This window comes from Amphiprion ocellaris, chromosome 22 (genome assembly GCF_022539595.1).
Source record: "Amphiprion ocellaris isolate individual 3 ecotype Okinawa chromosome 22, ASM2253959v1, whole genome shotgun sequence".
Taxonomy (NCBI): Eukaryota; Metazoa; Chordata; class Actinopteri; family Pomacentridae; genus Amphiprion; species Amphiprion ocellaris.
The window spans coordinates 15,286,734-15,306,521 of record NC_072787.1 but is presented as its reverse complement, the minus strand read 5'-3'; the positions used below and the strand labels follow the sequence as shown (position 1 = coordinate 15,306,521).

General features: G+C 39.7%; 2 protein-coding genes across 8 annotated transcripts; one reads left to right on the top strand and one right to left on the bottom strand.

Annotated features, from left to right (window-relative positions):
• Positions 1-1,162: 1,162 nt before the first annotated feature.
• armc1 (armadillo repeat containing 1) lies at positions 1,163-10,615 on the bottom strand. Of its 5 annotated transcripts, none has more exons than XM_023276162.3 (8): positions 10,414-10,615; positions 9,371-9,497; positions 9,023-9,234; positions 7,776-7,867; positions 5,394-5,586; positions 4,693-4,809; positions 4,096-4,170; positions 1,163-3,483 (listed from the first exon to the last, which is right to left on the bottom strand). In XM_023276162.3, the coding sequence occupies exons 3-8, from the start codon at positions 9,182-9,184 to the stop codon at positions 3,292-3,294; spliced, it is 831 nt and encodes a 276-aa protein (XP_023131930.1). In that variant the 5' UTR covers positions 9,185-9,234; positions 9,371-9,497; positions 10,414-10,615; the 3' UTR covers positions 1,163-3,291. The 5 variants fall into 5 exon arrangements, with proteins under 5 accessions (XP_023131930.1, XP_023131929.1, XP_054863266.1 ...); XM_023276161.3 differs by having other exon boundaries at positions 9,375-9,497; XM_055007291.1 differs by lacking the exon at positions 10,414-10,615 and adding an exon at positions 10,334-10,352.
• Positions 10,616-10,933: 318 nt separating this feature from the next.
• Positions 10,934-17,136, top strand: mtfr1 (mitochondrial fission regulator 1). 3 transcript variants are annotated; one of them, XM_023276143.3, is made up of 9 exons: positions 10,934-11,014; positions 11,348-11,440; positions 12,109-12,223; positions 12,504-12,602; positions 13,355-13,491; positions 14,221-14,450; positions 14,603-14,846; positions 15,251-15,431; positions 15,686-17,136. In XM_023276143.3, exons 3-9 carry the CDS (start codon positions 12,188-12,190, stop codon positions 15,731-15,733), a joined length of 975 nt encoding a protein of 324 aa, XP_023131911.1. In that variant the 5' UTR covers positions 10,934-11,014; positions 11,348-11,440; positions 12,109-12,187; the 3' UTR covers positions 15,734-17,136. The 3 variants fall into 3 exon arrangements, with proteins under 3 accessions (XP_023131911.1, XP_023131908.1, XP_023131910.1); XM_023276140.3 differs by having other exon boundaries at positions 14,600-14,846; XM_023276142.3 differs by lacking the exon at positions 11,348-11,440 and having other exon boundaries at positions 10,935-11,014; positions 14,600-14,846.
• Positions 17,137-19,788: the final 2,652 nt, after the last annotated feature.

The following is a 19,788-nucleotide window of genomic DNA, read 5'->3' as shown; positions in this document are numbered from 1 at the left end:
ACAAGGTGCAGCAAGTTTAAAGACATTTCTTAAGCGTCATAAATAAGGTGTTCTAAGTGTCCAGATCATCCTCTTCATAAGGAGTTTGACCTCCTTCCTTCAGGCAGCTGCTCAAAATAAATAAAACAACATTTTAATTATCTTTTATTCCTTATAGCCAGTGAATGGCTGAATCTATCCTTGTTATTTATATTGTAGAGAACAATGTTACATCTTACCACTTTATCTGTTTGGTGTTGGTCTTAAAACTATCTTTCACGAAGAAGCTAGTAGTTTTTTTATTTATTTTTTTGCTTCTACTTATTTTTTAGAAAAATAATACTTTGTACATATTTTCTTTACTGTTACCTGTTGTCATCAATGTTTGTGTATGAACAATGTGTTGATATTTGAATAGGAACAAAATACAAAAGGGAAATAAAGCTACAAGACTACTGAGGAAAACCAGTCTAGGTGGATTAAAAAAAAAGAATGTTTATCCCCCTAAAAAAGCACATGAAATTATCCTGTCTGTTTCCTGTGTGCACACCAACAAGCCAGCTTACTCGGGCCCGGCAGAACTAGCTGAATGATTTACAAGCTGTGTTATTACCAGACTTTCTTTCTGCCCATCTCAGAAGAAGAAATTTGTCAGTACAAACAAAGGTTTAATATAATTACGGCCTCGGGAAATTCAAATGTCTTCTAGCAACATTAAACATCATTTCTAGTCCTCGTCCATCTGGATGATACAGCAGATAAGTGAAGGCCTTCTCACCAGCTTGGCACAGCATTTCATTGGATGTTCAGCAGCAGCAGTGGCTCCAGGGCCTCCAGCTGGGGTTGGCTGCTGCTTCTGCGTGCCTACCAGCACCGCGACTGGGGGAAGTGGTGGGCCGGCCACAGGATCGCCCTGGGGCAGCTCACTTATTCACCAGGACAGAAAAGTGAATTTCGCCTCTCTCTCTCTCTCCCTCTGCAAGGAATGTTTGCTGCCCTCAGCAAACTGATTTGACAAAGTGCATTCTGGAGCACTGGTGTGAGCTCTGCACGTGTCATGTAGATGAAACAATCAGAAAGTAATGAGACAGAGTACAACACTGACAAATGATAGGTCAACGCTTTACGCTACAACCGAAAGAAAAAAAAGATCTGCGAAAAATAAAAGGCACAAGACCAATGCTGATTTTGAAGTTTTATCATAATTTGCATTAACAGTGTCTGGGAATCTACAGTTTTAAGATCTGCATACATTATATTACACCTGCTAACAGTTGAAGTCTGTACACATGAAGTTAAATTTGTGAGGACTTAGTTGTTAGCCTTACAGATGTGGTCAGTTTAACAGTAGAGGGGATTTATACTTGGATCAACACATAATGGCAATTTTGAACAATGTTCAAGTATTTCTTTGCAGTATGAGCTGAAACATCAAATGGTAAAATCACACAATATGATGCAACATAGAGATTAACTCTGTGCAAAATGGACAAATCAAGAAAAAAAGAATACTGCTGAGAATTACTATTTTCAACTAACGTTTTTGTTTAAAAACATTACTTTATAGGCTGTTGTTGACCTATTATCTCTACATTAAATGCAAAAATGATTATTGCTTCTCCAGAGGGTGGCAACCATCAGTTCAGGGTTATTCCTTCCTCTGTTTGACTTCAACCAAGTGTGACGTCTCTCCACCATCAAAAGGATAAAAGTCGCCTGGTCAGCAGTGTCAGTAATAATTGTTAATGACACTCACACATGTCAAAATAATAAAACCTTGAGTAAGTGACAAGGTTGTAAGGACTAAAGAACCATGAAAATCCTCAATAGCATTAGTGTTTGCGGCTACAACATCAAGTCCTAATTTATGTCAGAAAATGCAAACCAGTTTAACTAAAACAGAAAAAAAAACCTTCACATGTAAGGTCTGAGATTTTAGGGAATCAGGCACCATTTACAAAATGTACATAACCACACTGTTGTTACAGGACCGCTCATACAACAGCATCAGGGAGTCCTCTCTATGAGTGTGTGTGAGCGTGCACCAACATCATCTTTGCTTTAAGGACACTGCTGGCTAAACTGAAAATGAAACAGAGCAAGTGCAGCTACAATACTGTAAAAATGTCAGTGGAATTCCAGGTTAACACTGAGAAGTATATGAGAAGCAGGCAGGTAACAGGTCTGTCTTCACCATGCTGACTTAGGGTTTTACTAAAGCTACAGAAGGCTATAATGCTGATGTAAGGTAGGAGGCTGAAAGCAGAGGTAGCCTAAACTCTGTGCAGTTAACACAGGAAGTTGTCAGTCAGTTTGTAGCCACTACAGAGCTCACATTTGATTTTTTTTTTCCTGGAATATTATTTTATCAGAGAAGTCCTGATTTTTGACAGAAGCGACTAAACACATGGAGAGGTTATATTTTAATCAGCCAACTAGCTAATTAGTTGTTCTTTCAGGATGCAGTAGAGTCTAACGCGTGTGAGCTAGTGGCTGAATTAGCTGTGGTCTCTTGCTGGTGTCTATTTACTCTCTCTACTGAAGTGGCGTCCCTCAGTGAGCTAAAAGATGACAGAGGCCAGCTGCTGCTACAAAAGCACAAACATTAAACATGCTTGGAGCTCTCAAATTATTCGAATGAATGACGAATAAATAATAATTACAATGAAATGTCAAAAAGGCACACACAATAATCAAGGATGGAGGCATCAGGCAAGATTGGCACAAAAGCGTAATAGCATGCTAAAAAAAATAAAACTGAAGAGGGAAGCAAAAATGGACATAATTAGGAAATTAAAGGATGAAAAATGTGAAAAATGTATATATGGTAAAAGGACAATAATTGGGAATAAGTGCCAGGAAAAAAGCAACCAAAATCATGCACAAAAAAAGGAACTCCCAATTTTCAACGTACGCAAAATCAGCCTCAGAACAATTAAGTACGGCTGCCACATGTCACCTCAGTCAACACAGTGATACACATTTCCAAAAAGCTATTTGGTTTCGTTTGATTTAAAGTCCTCTGGCTATGTCTTTTGAGATACATTTGCAGCTAGTATATAGTTGTGCACATACAGCCAGTAGTGGGATTTGGAGCTCAATATATACGCAAGTTATTGCAGGCTCCACTTGGAAGTCCAGCACTTGTTGCACACGTGTCAGGGCTCTGTGTGCTTTGGAGAGGGGAGTCTAGGCTAGTGTAGGGCCGTGAGGAAGGGCGTAGTCCGGTACTAGGCTGAGAGATGCTAAGGCTGCAGCTAGATGGTACCTTTGACAAAACAGGGAGCAAAAAAAAATAAACACAGGAAGTTGTCACCAGTAGAAGGAGCGTGACAGGAAGTTGGCGGCTGTGCTCAGCCAGCCCATGCCGTCTGTGATAGATCCTACACGTGTGACAGCCTTGTCCTGCTCCTGGGACGGACTCTCCTCCTCAGGCAGGTAGTCTGGGATGTCCGTGTTCTCCTCGACCAGCACTGCTGAGTCCTCCTGGAATGGCACCACCAGCTGCACACAGAGGAAAAAACAGTTAGTGAATAAATTGGGCCCTTTTCATCTTGAATGCAAGCAGTTTAACCAAAAAATATATTCTCTTAATCAATATATAGTACATTTATGTAACTACAAAGTCATATAGTTTTTATTTTCAGCAAAAAATACATGACTAAGCGAGGTCTGACCCCTGCTGGCCACATACAGTACTGCTACTAGTGTTACCTTTGTCTCTTTCAGCTGTTTGGGCAACATGTATTTAAATTCTTTAAGGAGGGATTCCTTATGTTTTATGGAGTGGAATTTCACATACTGTTAAATTGCTTGTAAATATGGAGCCATGAAAGAGTTTGGAATATGCGCTGCTAATTGGTAATACTGTAAAAGGTGCAACTAGGACTGGTCACGTCTTTTGTAAAAACCAACTAGCCTACAGTGTACGGCAGAGCTGTGACTAGCTAATCATGTCAGTGTGAATAAGTCTCAGCCAGAGGCACTGGGGTTACACTCCCTGTACACAACATACAACAAGCACACAGCCCCATCAGCTCACTTGTTCTAGGAGAAAATTAGGGTTATGTAGAGCAGTTTAAAGTAAACAATGTCAGACAATTCAGTTGTCCTCACCTCTCCTCCGTCCTCCGTCTTCACCACCTGCTGAGCCTTCATTACTTTGGTGGAGTTAATTGCAGTTCCCAATGCCTGTGAGAAGAAAATGAGTTTACTCTGAAGGAGAAATTTAATGTTAATGCTAAACATTGCTGTTAATGACTAACAACTTTGTTCCTATCACAGGTTGATAATACTACCTAGTCTGCTGTCCTGTATACAGTTTTGTACCATTGGTGGTTTGGTTCCAAAATCAATATCAATGTTATGTCATCCAACAAATTTGATGGATTATATGTATTTGTTTTTTTTAATATGATAAGAGTATGTTTTCATTTCTTTTTTAAAGCTGTGCTCTCTGATTTAACAGCCCAGTTTTAAATAATAAAGCTTTTGCAATGACACAAGGGAACAGATTTCCCCAGTTTTAATATCCTGAAAAGCATATTTTTATTTTCATAAATTGAACATGGACATATAAAGTACTAAGCAACTGGTACTAACCAAAATTAGAATTGCTATTCATTTATTGTTAGACTTTGGCAATAAATATATAAATAAATAAAATGCAGCATTCTTTAACTCCAATGTAGTTTTCCCTGTCTGGACACTTGCCTCAGCTTTAAGGTCAGAACGGATCCTGACAACACATCTCTTCACAGCCATCTGGAAGGTGAAACTGATGACTCCTCGAATCTTTAGTAAGGCCTCCTCACACAGGCTCCTTCGAGTCTGGCAAAGGACAGGAATCAGGTGAAAGTTAAAAACAGACAGTGACACAAAAAGCTTGTTAATGAGTTGATAATGATGTCTTAAAATCCATTACGCAATATGACTCTGAAAATGTAATGTCAAATCAGCTTCAAATGAATTCCATTAAATGTGGACATATAAAATAATAAATATCCCACTGCAACATACTTCTGAAAAACAGAGTTTACATATCCATGGTTTCCAGCTGCCACAGTGTTGTGTGTCTCCACTAAAGCGACAGGGATACAGCCCACCAGAGGCCGTCTGTTTGCTGTAATGTAATCTGGCTAGGTGCAAGCTTCCTGCAGAGCAGCATTCAGGTTCAATCTCAACGTCCTGCTGTTCAATGGCTGACATTTACAACCTGACCCCTCTGCCCTCCTATCATGTGCCAGATAGACACCCCTAAGATACTTTGGCAACACTGTGATTATGACAGCAGCGAACACGCTGAACTGAAAAGAGATTTTTGCGCATCAACAGGCCTTTGGTGTGTGTCTGGGCATGACAGATGCGCGCCAATATGCCATGTTGAGCCCTGAATGCACTCTGTGAGCACTTACAGAGTCATCCAGTCCATCAATGTGCAGCACTACAGTTTTGGCCCTCTTGTTGGTGGAGCCCAGGAAGAACTGAGCTTTACGCCTGCAGGAGGCAGCCGCTGCCTCGGCCTGTTCAGCCTCATCTTTACCAGCCGACTGCAGAATCTCATAGATCTCAGAGGCCAGCAGTTTGGTCTCCCCGGGAGATGTACTCCTTTGGATGAAAGAAAGTGAAAATAAATGACAGACAAGGACACAGTCATACATACATAGTGTATATACAGCACAATTTACCAAAAGTGGTTTATGTACACACAAGTAGCCAGTGGCACTCAACTGAAAATGCTTAAAATCACCTGTTATGTTGACATAATTTATTTCTCAGTGCATCAGTAACCAAACTAAAGGATGATGTCCAACATAGGTCTGTCAAATCTAGTGCACTTTGAAATGGCAATTTTACCCTGGGAAGATATTTCTGTCAGGTTTTATAGAAATATTAAAGCAAAGGCAAACTAATCATGATGTCTGTAAGCCTCTCTGGAAGGAGGAGGTGTGAACCATGCACCAAACTGAAGTTAATTCATTAAGCTCCCATTTTGTAATATCCAGTGAATGTGGCCTGAATCTGACTAGTTTGACTGGCTTTGTGTTTCTGAGAGAACACAGGCACCCACACTCGCAGCAAGCATTTATATGCACTCAGTTTATGAATACCGCCAATTTTTACATTTCTATATTCAAAGATTCCTTGTATAACCATTCAGTATATGCAAAGGCAACACTGCCGTCCACCACATATTGAAACTCAAAGCAAATAAGCCTATTCAATAATTTTGTCGTTTTTGGTGCCCTTTTGCAAAAAAAAAGCCAGAACAGAGTATAACATTTTTGACATTAAAAAATGAAAATCTTCTGTGTTAATATTTAGAATAACACAGACTCCCAAACAAACCTCCAGTGAAATTCCTTTGTCTGTTTAGTTCTATATATGTTTGATTAAAACAGAGCTTTGTAGCTTTCATCTTTCCGTGTCGACTAGTCTGACTATCTTTCCTGAGACAGAACAGGCCCCTACATTAGTAGAGAACATCTAAATGTAATCAATTCAAGAATACTGTCCATTTTGCATCTTTCTATTTCAACATTCTTTGTACAACCATTTATTTCAACCAAACAACACTTTGGTCTGGAACACAAAATTCAAACCCAAGTTAATTAAGCCTATTCGCCACTTTGTCAGGTTGGAAAAAAACAAAAGCAATAGCACAGCATAATATTTTATAGGGCAGCAGCTTTTTTTCTTGAGGAAGCCATGTGAGTTCAGTTGCAGTTGTGGTGACAGAATTGATATTTTATGAGAGATTCTCGGTTAACCCTGCAGGCTATACTGCTGTATATGTCACCAAGTCATCAGTCCTTCTATAGTAACCACATACGACACTGGTTGTCTGGCATTGCTGCCCTCTGGGATCCTGGTGATCTCCAGCACTGTGCAACACATTTCTACCACTGCTGTATGGAAGCCTGTCAGCCTTTCAGCAAACCAAACACTCTCCTCGGTTGACCTATTCGTCTATACAACACTTTAGGCACTAGTTAAGCGACAACATCTTCTAAAACTTCAGATCTTAATGAGTTGAAGGATTAAAAATGAAACTCACACCTGGTTCACGCAGCTATGCTAGACACTCCCCCTCAGCCATGTGTTCCCACTCTGTCCAGCTATGATCGACCTCTATCCAAAGTTAGACTGACTGGACTGTGAGAAGCTTGCTGCTGTTTCTGGAGGGCTCCTCATGATGCCAATCCTGACTACCTGAAGTGACTGCTTTACTTGCGGGCAAGCAAGAGCTTTGCTTTAGGGTGGAGGGTCTTAGCTTCAGGTTAAAACCAGCTATCCTCAGACCACTCTACTACACGGCACAGGTGACCAGAATGTGTGCATCATCATTATCATTTTAAGTATAGATTACATTAAGCATAGTGTTACTAAAAAGCCTATAAAAGGACAAACAACAACAACAAAAAATGTAATACACCATGTGTGCAAAAAACCCCAATAAGCAAACAACAAAACAGGAGTAAATATATGCCTACATCAGTTAAAACACGTAAGGGGACTCATCAACAATTTCTAGACCTGACAAGATCTATTAAAATCTATATGATGCACAAACAGCATTTTAAGTCTTTGCCACTCTATTCTAATTCAACTCTAATCACACTTATCCTGACATGGCAAAGAGAAGGACATTGCCCTGCCTGCCTGGAAATTCTGCAGACTGGCAAACATTGTCCACGCAAAACAAAAGAAATCCTTGGTTACAGTTTTATGTCAAGAAAGTGCATTGTGAGCATGTGTGTGTGTGTGTGTGTAATGTGGCAGTAACAGGGACTTGCTTCTGCATGACATTCTGCAAACTCAGCATCATGCCCAGCTCGCCCTTCATCTTCTCCCTGTTGGCTCGACATTCTGCCAGGTAGCGCACAGCCTGCAAGGACAAGGGCAACTGTTATCTATCCAGCGTTAAAAGCTGACAGACGCTTTGTAATATCAAAACAGAAAGTCTGTTTAAAACGGGCATGCATGTGCAGTGGTATAATATTACATAACCAATATAAATACACATGCACCGACTTTGTGTTTACACTTCACAGGTCACTGTCAAGGAGCAACTATTACATAAAGCCACTTAAATGTGTACTCGCAGTACAAGGCATGTACTGTACAAAAGGGTGGCTGTGGCTGAAGGAGGGAGAGAAAGCTACATGTAGGCTCTGCATCATGTTTACACCACAACAGACAGCAGATGTCACCATTGTACAGTGCTTTTAAATATACAGTCACTTTAAAGCCACCACGTGTCAGTGTGTGACTGCGTGGGACACCATGGTACAAGAAATGGCCTTTAAACCCTCGCTGAAAGCTGCACCGACACTAATGGACAGCAGGGGGGGACAAATGACATTAGCAGAAAACAAATGAACAACAGATCCAGTAAGAAACTGCTGGTTATTCCAGACAGGTCGAATCCTACAAACTGCTGTATATTTTTCAGTTAAAAAGTTAATATATTTAATAGGAGTCAATCGATATGTTTTACCAGAACAGATACTGCTTATTAGTAATCAAGGAGACCCATGACAATACTCTGAACTGATACACATCTGCAGTAAAAATAAAAATCGTGTTTAAAAACACAAACTCCAACACAAAACTTCACTGAAATTCCTTTATCTATTTATGATTCACATATGTTTGAAAAAACCAGAGCTTTTTTCAATTTTATCCTTCAGTCTTGACAGACTGTGATGTGTAACCAATCACATAGTGCTGTGGGCAGGGCATCGCTTGAGACCACGCTGTTCTGTCTACAGAGAGAGGCAGCTGCATCAGAGCCAAAGCAGCACAGTTGTAAAAAAAATTATCAAAAATTGGTTTTAAAAAAAAAAAAAAAATATCAACAACAATAATACTGGATCTGATAATGGTCTGATCTCTAATATTTAATATCTCTCTTTACACTTATACTGAATATTCTCCCCTGTGTATTCAGGGCACCTTCATGCACCAGGTACTCTGCGTGTGGTGTGAAGAATCCAACATGCATGCATTAAGAAGATGTACAAAAGTGGATGCTGCTTACCAAGAGTGCAGAGTAGACGACCTGTGGGTTCGGGTGGTCCAAAAACAGAATGAGACCTGGCAGACAGCCCTGGTCTTCTACTATGGCTCTCCGGTTTAAGGGGTCAGCAGCAAGATCTCGCAGCTGGTTCACCACGGTCAGTGCATCCAACTCCGCACTCATGGTGCCTCTTGTCTAGAGGCCACACACATCAAAACAACCTCTCCACTTTACTGAAAAAAGAAAGATGGCATACATCAGGATGGTTACGCGACGCAAGTTAGGATGCAGCTAATGATCATTTTCTTATCAATTAAGAGTAGAGCTGCAACTATTAATTGTTTAATTTTTAACTATGAAATGCATCACCTACTATTGTGATATATGCTTAATCGGTTTGATAAAAAGGCTCCAAATTCTCTGATTCCAGCGTCTTCACTTTGAGTGTTGTTTGGTTTCTTCACTCCTCTTTGATAATAAACTGAATAAACCTCAGCTGGAGAAAAAAGAAGACAAGACAAAACACTAATTAACATTTTTCACCAATTTCTAGATCAGACAACTAATCAGTTTATTAAGAAAACAATCAATAGAGTAACTGTCAATGAGCATAATCACTAGTTCTGATAAATATGTCCAATTTCTCAATGTGGCATCTACAAATTTGATATTTTTTCTGGTCACTGTTGAAATTTAAAGTATAGTAGAACAACATAAAGTACAGACTAGCCATATTTTAAAAATTATTACAGTATGGTATCACTGAACGTTTGTCGAGTCATCTTCATTAATTATGTGAATATTAAATAGTTGTCAGAATTGTTTATAAAGCACTACCTGTGAATCAGCTATCTGACCAATCAATGAACAGCCACACTGCTAAAAACACCTTAGTAAATAACAAAAAAATATATAATCAGCTATTTCAAACCTTTTTCACTAACTTGATACAAACCAATGCTATTGTTACACCTTATAATATTAAATGCCAATGACATATACCAACTATGAAGCTTTTGTTATTCTATTTGATCTTATTCCACTGAGTAAGGCCACTGAACTGAACTTCTATCAGTTATTAGCTGCGAAATGCAGTAGAACGCCATCTGACTTCATACTGACTACTGTTAAGTACCTGACTTTAATTATACACATTGATGAGACTGTGGCTATCACATAAAAGAACATATGGCTGAGCACACAATGGTGGGCAAAATTTTAAATAGTCTGGTGTAACTCTACTTCACAGCAAAAACAGACGTATTGTTTTCGTAAGCCAAAATACAAATGTTCAGTTTTGTCCGAGACACTTTCTACGACCCCCAACCTCACCTCAAATCACGCCCTGTGCAACACAGACGAGTCGGCAGCTAAGCTAGGCTAGCAAGCGCTACTTGACAATTACAGCATACCTTTTTGTCAGTTTTCATGAAAATTACGGGACAACCCCCGCTGGCTTCAGTAAGGGCAGACACAAAAGCGGCTCAACGGCAAACAGTTATGTTCCGACACTATCTTAAAAACTAGTGGAACCAAACAGGTTCATGAACGATAGGCCTGCGCCTCTTTCTTCACTGTGCTTCTTTAGCTAGCAGCTGTGCACTGTGTTTGGGTTTTGTGGCACACTACTGGGTACAGCTGTTTTGTGATCCAGGACGTCCCAACTATCCACAAGGATCCCCACAGTTTAAAGGTGACATTTCCCCGCCGGGAAACGTAGGGAATCATAACGAGCGTCCATGGATTTTCTGGCAAATGATTGGATGTTGAAATTTGAGTGACTGTCAAAATAACAAATCGTCAGACAGCTTTCTTTCGTCGCTCAAATATGGTTGGCGATTTTACCTGTCAATCATTCTGACTAACCAATGGTTGTGTTTTACAGTGACAATTTATCCTTTGTAATCCCAATAACCCAATTGGCTCTTCCCACTTTAATCACCTCCTGCTGTACATGTCCGTCGGTTTGACAAGGTGGAAAAATTGAGAAAGTTGTCCGCTAGCGGGAGTCCGGTAAGTTGGTTTCAAAGTCACACACGACTGAATTTCAGATATCACTGATACGTGTAGCTTTAGTACGCTGTCACACATTTTGGGTTTCTGAAACTGTGCGTGTGTAAGATAAATCCTGATAAACTTCTCTGCGGTAAGTTAGATGGAGTTAGCTCGTCCGCTATCGTTGTTAGCGTCAGCTAGCATCTCTGCCTGCTACCTTAAAGTTCAAAAAAACACCCGTTAAATTGAGCTTAACGTACCCATTAGCAACTCTCAAACATTATATCAGCTTATATGTATCAGACCTGCTGTTGACTCAGTTTTACACGTTTCTCGGTGTCCTTACTTTAGCTCTGAAGTCAACAAACATCTGTGGAAAAAAACTAGCGCCAGCTGGAAAACGTCTGCTCCTCCGATCCCAAGATTTTGTCTGCGTGATAATAGGTAGGTTTGTGGATACATAACGTTACGTACATAAAACGGTGCAGTAAATACTCTATTTACCTCAGCTGGAAATTGCAGTGTAACAGCAGTCCACAGACAACAACTTAAACTGCATAAACTACAATTGCAGCTTTAATAATAATACTTGAAAGCTAACTTAGCCCTCTCTGGCTGTACAAGTTTTGTTTTTGCATTTTTAAGTAAGCTTACTTATGGCTGCTTAGCTCATAACAATGTTGCTTTGCTGTTTTACTACAGTTGTACCATATGCCTACATACGAGATATTTACATCTCTAAATCAAACAAGTATTGACAGCAAGGATAATAATGGAGAGACGGAGAGAACTATGCCAGTTTTCTAAATAAATATCAGGCAACACAACCAGAGGTTTATGCAGTCTGCCAGTGTGTTAATAGAAACATAAAGTTAGTAGAGTTACTATATTTATTTGCTTATTTCTATCTGTCTATCTATTGTATATCTTATTCTTATTGTTTCGGTCTGGAACAGGTGCACAATACATTTCACTGCGTATTATACTGTGTATAATTGTGTTTGTGATAAATAAAGGTCTTGAGTCTTGAATCTTGAATCTTTAATCATATCATTGTTGGTTTTAGGTTTTGCGTTTGAAGATGATTCAACCTGAATTTCTTTGTTGTTCAGTATTTCTTCTAGATTAGCATTTGCTGATGATGATGCTGGGCCATGTGCTCATCTGCCCTGGTGAAACACATCGATAGATATGAGTAAAGAGCATGCACGGATCGAAATGGACCTGGTACGTGACCGACTATTTCTCTACATTAATGCTGCACAGGCATAACTGCTGTATTGTTCTTTGTCTGTCATTTGAGAGAACTTCATTTGATTCTCTCACTTATCAAATGTGTCAAGTGCCAGCCATAGATTAGAGATATTTTTGTGTGTTTCCACTCAAATGCACCTTGGGGAGACTGCATTTAGTTAAATAGTAAAATAATCCTGAATGACAGAATCTGGTATGTTATTTTTCCTCTCATTTGTGATATAAATTTTGTGGAAAATCTTTAATTTTACAGGCATTTGGATCAACAAAGCCTTATGGGTCCACAAGAAGTATTGTAAGGAGAATAGCAACTAGTCTTCCCATCAAACCCTGTCCCAGGGTTCATTTTCAGGTGAGGAAAGTTTACTATCATTAGAAATTTTATAGCAGAACTTATGTCTAATGCTGTCTTTTGGATTTTAAGATAATGACATGTTCTCCCTCTTGTCATTTCAAGTGCTTTAAACGTGACGTATGATTTAACCGTATGTCCTCATCTGTCTTTCCACCCATCTCTCCTGACTGCTGAAGTTGCAGCCAAGTGACAACAAATCACACCCTCTTCAGCTTTTGTTTACCCTCTGCTTGGCTCCCTGTTTTCATTTTATGAACCATAAACAGAGTGAATGAACTTTTTGCAAGACATGTTTCTTTTTCATCAAAACACCGACTGAACCTTTGAGATATTTCACCTCAGTGGCATGTCATTTAAAAAGTTGACTTGCTTTTCTTTACTGTCTGTCACCTTCAACACTGTGCTTTCTTTTCTCTTCTTTTCTTCTGTCTCCAGCTACCCTCCCTAACTATGAGGAATGCAGTATGTCTGCTTTAGGTCAGTTTGTTCAGCAACCTTCAACAACCTTGAGCTGATTAAAGACCACCTGAGCTACCTGAACCTTTCATTAACAATGTACAGACCTATTCCTACCTTCTCCCGCTGAACTGCCTGGATTTTTACTTAATGCCTTCTTTTTATTATTAGTTGTTGAAATGCAGTGTTGTGATGTGTGCTGGTATGTGTGTGTGTGTGTGCTCTCTCTTCTGGCATGTTTTTCCCTGAACTTTTTCTCTAAATGTTGAAAGCAGCTTTGTCTCCTCTCGTAGCTTTATCCATACACTGAGGATGCTGGTGTCCTGATTGGCAACACGAGACAGAACAACCTGGTGGCCTCTCTGGCTGATATTGCCTGGCTTGACAAGGATGATGATGACGACGACGAAGATTACTTTGGCAGACCCAGGTGAGAGCGGCATGATGATTGCAATGTTTTGACTAGGGTTGTGTGTAGCATGAACTGTTCGTGGAGTGGATGTGCTCCAGAATGTATCCTTTTACAGGCTACACCTGCAGGGCATGTACAGTGTAGATTTATGTGAGTCACAGGCAAAACAAGATGGTGAGCTTTCTGTTTTGTTGTGTCTTTAGTTTTTGGACTGAACACATTGCTGTTTTCACAGAGTTTACATCACTGCAGTACAGTAGACTATTTAAGGGATAAAGTTACTAAGCAACCACCAGCTGATACTGGCAAAACAAGTACTTAAAAGGTCATCAAAACCCCAGAATGGAAGCTCAGGTTTTATACAAAGTTGTGTTTTTTGTATATTGGTAGTTCAGTGTAAGAAAAATTAAACACTTTATTACCCATTTCTGTGTTAAAAGCCATGCACACCTCGTGTAAAAAATATGAGTGGAAGACTGGCCTAATTTTGCATTTGCAGAGCAGATCTCTTTGGTGCACTACTTGCGTCCTCCTCTCATGCCTGGTGTAACCAGTTTTACTGTTTATGATGAAAGTATTGCGTTGCAGCAGAAGCTCTGTGAATCTATATACATGTTCAGTCTGGCCATGGCTTAAGAAAACATCTTGTAGAACACAATTTCACTGTTAAGAATTGATATGTTTTTTTGAGTAGTGTCCTAGAAAAGGTGATTCGTTAATTGCTCATAATTGGCTGTATTGAAACAGGTCAGGGATCCCACAAGGACTTGCATTTCGAGCCCACCATCCTCAGAGAAAACCCCCAACCCGCCGGAGGTCACTACCCAGCCTACATCAGGGAGCTCCGGACCCCCAGGGGCCAACAGTTGCAAATGATGAGGCCATTCAGAAGATCAGCGCACTGGAGACTGAACTTGCAAAACTCAGAGCTCAGATAGCACAAATCGTACTGGCTCAGGAAAAGAACACACAGCCAGGTGCCTCTTAACAAACAAACTATTATATGACTGTACTGAATAATTTGCTGTCTACTTTTTGTGCCCAGTAATACCACTATTTTGCCTCTAGATGGCAGCAGAACATTACATTGCCAGCTTGTAAGCTTTTTCCTTTCTTTGTTTCACAGCAGCTGCTAACACAGGGACATCTCCTGCTCCCCCTCCTCCTGCTCCACCTCTTCCTCCTCCTCCTCCTCCTCCTCCACCACCACCCCCAAATCTACAGCGGACATTTTCAGCCATTGATTTGATTAAAGAGCGCAGGGGGAAGAAGACAGACGGCCAGACAGCTTTGGATTCAAGGCCAGCAGAAATACCCAACATGCTTGATGTCCTGAAGGACATGAGCAAAGTCAAGTTGCGATCAGTTAAAAGGTTGGCCTCAGCTTTCAGATGTGAATGAGTTACACATTTAGATATATGTGGAAGTGACAGATGGTGACCACAGAAGTATTCCTGAAGTCTCTCAGAGGTCTTTGTAACCTCATCAGTGAACATTACTGTAAATAGTTACAGATCCATGTAAATGCAAATTCAACTCAACCGGACACCTTTTTTCCTCCACATAAACTACCAAGGGTTAATCTGAATCTCTTCATATCCATTGACATCATGTAATTGTTCTGTTCCTTCATTTGACTTAACATCATTAACTGGACAATGTCGTCTCATGTTCTCTTTGAGTTACTGTCATTATTAAAAACACATGTTTGTTGTGGTCTAAAATAATATTGTATTCAGAATTTGTAAAAGTCCTTGTTACCTTCATGTTTTTATAGTCGTCCAGTGGAAGATGATGCCAAAGTGAAGCCCAGTGAGCCGGCAGACGCTGCAGCTCTTATCGCTGAAGCCTTGAAACGCAAGTTCGCTCATCGCTATCGAAACAACAGCGAACACGATGACGTGGAAGATTTCAAACTTCCTGTCCCAGATGTGAAACCTCAAACTGAAACCCCTCTGGTGAGACGTTACTGTATTGTTGTTTTTCCTGATTCACATCTAGAAGGTGTAAAAAAACTGTAAATGCGGTTTTTGTACATGTTAATTCAGATGCTAACATTTTATTTATCTATTCTTTTGGTGGTACTTCTGGGTTTCACACATTCTTTTATCTACCATCTAATCAAGCAGTTGCAATGCGCCTCGTGAGAATCTTGCTGAAGTGGTTTGCGGTGTTGTCATAGAATTTATTCAGTTTTTTCCTGTTTTCACAGTTTGGCCAGCACATGTTGAGGGCAACTGGAAAAAGAAAGCTGCTCTGAACAGGTGGATCTGAGCTCCAAGTCCAGATGTTCTGTGGACACTTTAAAGTGCCTTATTGACCTTTCAGTACCAGCTGTTTCTGTGGAAGGACAAGGGATTTAGACTAGGGAGTTAGACTTGCTGTGCCAAGTATCAGTCATCTCATAGTGTTGCTTCTGGTCATCATCCTGACCATCTGTTTTTGCACTTTTATAACTTATATTAGCTTTCTCTTTTACAAACAGATTTTTTGTTTGTTTGTTTAACAGAATGTCTTTTGTTTTTGTGTTTGAGAGTCAAGATTTCTCACAGTTTGGTGTGAACATGCATGTTGAACACTACAGAATGATAAAATGTTAGTTTTATTTTTCAATTATTAGGTTTTCATTTAACTGGTTGCACATAGTTGATCAGTTATGCATTCCCATTTTTGAGGGTGTATAAAAGCTTCTACTGCAGGAGAAAGGAGCACTTTCTGGAATATTGTGCTGTAATTTTATATACATGTAGACTAATTTATAATTGGGATCTATGTATTTATGTTGTGGTTAAAGTAGATAATTTAGTTTTAACAATTAATTTTGTCCTAGACGTGACTGTTATTAATACCAGTTGTTTTCAGTCAAGTTTCAGTGTGACGTTTGAACAGATTTTATCTGCTGCCTGTGGAAGTTGCATCACATTTGCTCGTCTTGCCAAGGCTTGTATGGTTCAAATATGTGCATTACAATTTTTAGTTTATATTTCTCTGAATGATTCACCTTTAAGAACCAAAGACATTCCATTTATACCCTTCAAAATTCTGCCAAATTATTCTTTTATGTGTCCTTTTCCCTTTCTTATTTCCCAGTTAAAATTATGCTTAAATATTTAGGAGAATTATGTTCCTTTTAAAGTTTCTAGTTGTAGATAATTAACGGTACAGGTACATATGCAGTGTTATGTTGCTTTATCGGTGCCTACCTCTGGTGACAAGAGCTGCCTTTTATTGAGAAACACTCTCCTAAAACACTATTCACTAAAGAAAATACTGCATTGTTGTAGTTCCAGTCTGTATTGATGGCATAATGGGTCCTAAGGTACTCACAGTCATCAGTATCCCAAAGGTATAAATTATGCTTTCAAGCCAGTAATCATCCCATTTTTGTGCCTCTGTTTTGAAATGTGACACTTGCTGAGTCACGAGGTTTTAGGCAGTATTTTGGTCAGAGTTATTGATTGCACATTGTTACCGTTTCTGATCACTGTCCATACCATTGTAGTTGCTGCTTCAAGTCAACTCGATTACCTTTTATAAGGGAAGGTGGACTGGGTGTGCCAGTAGTAAGTGACTTAAATTACAGTTCAATATTTTGTAGAAGAGTTCTTTTAAATATAAATTAACTTAAAATTGTCAAATCTCTAAATAAAAGTTCTCTCTTGATATGCTCTGGTGTATTTCTGCAATTATTCTACTTCGATTTGAAACAAATTGTTAATCATTTTTCATTTGTAAGTCAGTTGTTAGTTATTTGTCATTGGTCCCACTTGTGTATTTCAATATTTGTAGGTGTGGATTATTTGTCAGATGAAACAAGACATTTAAAAAAACAATTTGGAATCTAAGGAGTCAGAGTGGCCATTTTACAATGTTTTATAAAGCAAACACGTTGTCATCATGCTTGTATTTTCTGCAGGTTTATCATAACTAAAATCAAAGGGAAAGAAAAAGTGGCCACAGAGCTAAAGTAGATCTTAACACTGGGGTTGTCAGAAATCTAGAAAAGACAATAAATAAAAATACAGTGTTCTTCCTCTTCCTGTAACCTCTCCTATCAGACAAGCACAAGCCTATGGGATATACACAAGCAACACAAGCTTGATCACAGACATAAACTGAATTAGCTGTTGCTGCCACCGCAAGCCTTTGGGCAACAGAAGGCTAAATTCACCATAGTGAACCACCTACCTAAACAGCAGGTAGGGACGACCCATCCACCACCATCGTCCCTGTGCTCAAAAAGTCGTTACAACCCTCAATGACTACTGCTCAGTCGCCCACACCCCGGTCATTATGAAGTACTTCAAGGGGATGATGTTGGCCCACCTCAAGAGAAGAATCCCTACAGATCTGAACAGCCATTAATTAGCATACCAAACGAACAGATCTACAGAGGATACCGTCTCGGTTGCCCTTCATATAGCCCTAACCCACCCGGAGCAGCCAAATACCTACATCAGGATGCTCTTAGCAGTGCCTTCAACACTGTAATCCCCCATAAACTGGTATACAAACTCACCAACCTTGAACACTCTTCACCCCCTTCACCATGGACTGTGCCCCCACCCACTCCTCCAACACCCTGACAAAGTTTGCCGATGATACTACAGTGGTCGACCTTAGAAGGGACAACAAGGAGACCTGCTACAGGCAAGAGGTCCAACATCTGATAGGGTGGGGTGCAGACAACGACCTGGTCCTCAACACCACCAGAACAAAGGAAGTCATCATAGACTTCAGGAGGACCAGGAGAGTCGTACAGTCCCCACTCAATATTAGCGGGGAAGAGTTAAGAGAGGGTGGACAAATTCCTTGGCATTCACATTACCAAGGATCGGACGTGGACGCTAAACACCTCCAAACTGGTGAAAAAAGCCCAGCAGAGGATGTTCTTCCTGAGGACCTTGAAGCAGGCTGGTTTGGCTACACAACTGCTTATGAACATCTACAGAAGTACCATCAAGAGCATCCTCTGCTAAAGCAAAAGACAGGAAAAATTTGTCCCAGACTATGAGGCTGAGGAACAGCTTATTCCCCAGAGCTGTAGCCTCCATTACACCACCTCCGTCCCTCTCCCCCGCCCACAAACAAGAGCAGGAACTCTTACCACCCCCCAGCTCTCAAACAGAGACTCACTAATGGACCATAAACATATTAATGTGTAATAACCATCTCAACCTAAGCATTTTATTTTAACTAGCATCTTTAAAGCAGATATTGCACCTCATTGCACTGTTACACTTATTTTAATACTTGTTTTTTGGAAGCTGTGTGTTGTTGTCTGTTACACTATGTTGGTTTTTTAAAAGTGCCAACAAAATTTTGTTGTAGAAATGCAATGGCAATAAACAGAATTGAATCCTTGAACCCAAACAACCTCTACAACACATTTAGATGTTACAGAAAAATACAGTTAACTCTTTCAGTAGCCCAGGAGAAGAGTGGCAAGCTCAGAGTATAGTAATTCTTTTGATTCTTTGATATAATTGCAGTTGAATGAAATGAGTAACTTATTGCATTTGTTAGAGGTAACTTCTAAAATGTTGCACAAAATTAAAAGAAAATGCGAATTAGGTTTGTTGGAAGCAGCTGCCTTAGTTGGAAGAGGGCAGTATGGAATGTAATAAAGTAGAAGAGTTTTCAGTTCCAGAGATTGGAAACTGCTCAAGGAAGGAAAAAAAAACAAATTTAGTCCATCTACTACAAAAAACCCCACTGATAATTCTTTGATGGCAACTGGTATTGGTCGTTTTTAACGCTGTCTGAAGGCTAAGACTTGATAGAAGTGGAAACGGCTGATCATCGTGCGAATTAAATGTTCGCCGTTTCGGAAATTATTTGAAAAACGTATTTCCATCTCCCATTATGTGCATTAACTCTTCAAGAAAAAAAAAAAGTCAAATGCATCTCAGCGTAAAAAACGTTCACGAAATTTGGTACGTTTGTTCAAATTATGCCATTTCTCTTAACTTTTTCTGATGCGATACTTCAAAATGCAAAAAATCCTTTAGAGGCGCTGCTTTACAGCTGCTACTAGTGCAGGAGTTGCAGCTTTTCTTGTATAAATTTCCCATCATCTAATCAGGCTTTCTACCATAAGGATGTGCACATGCATTAACCAATAGGAACAACACTCTTCCGCTGAAAAGACCTGTGATTGGTTTAAAGCCTGAAAACAAAACTAGCAGGTGGTGCAGAAGACTAGTTTCCTCTCACACCCTTTAAATTACAATATGCTGAAAAGACATGACAGAATTTTGCCTCATTATACAAAAAAATAGAAATTGCTTATCTCACCTTTAACAAAAGCTGAAT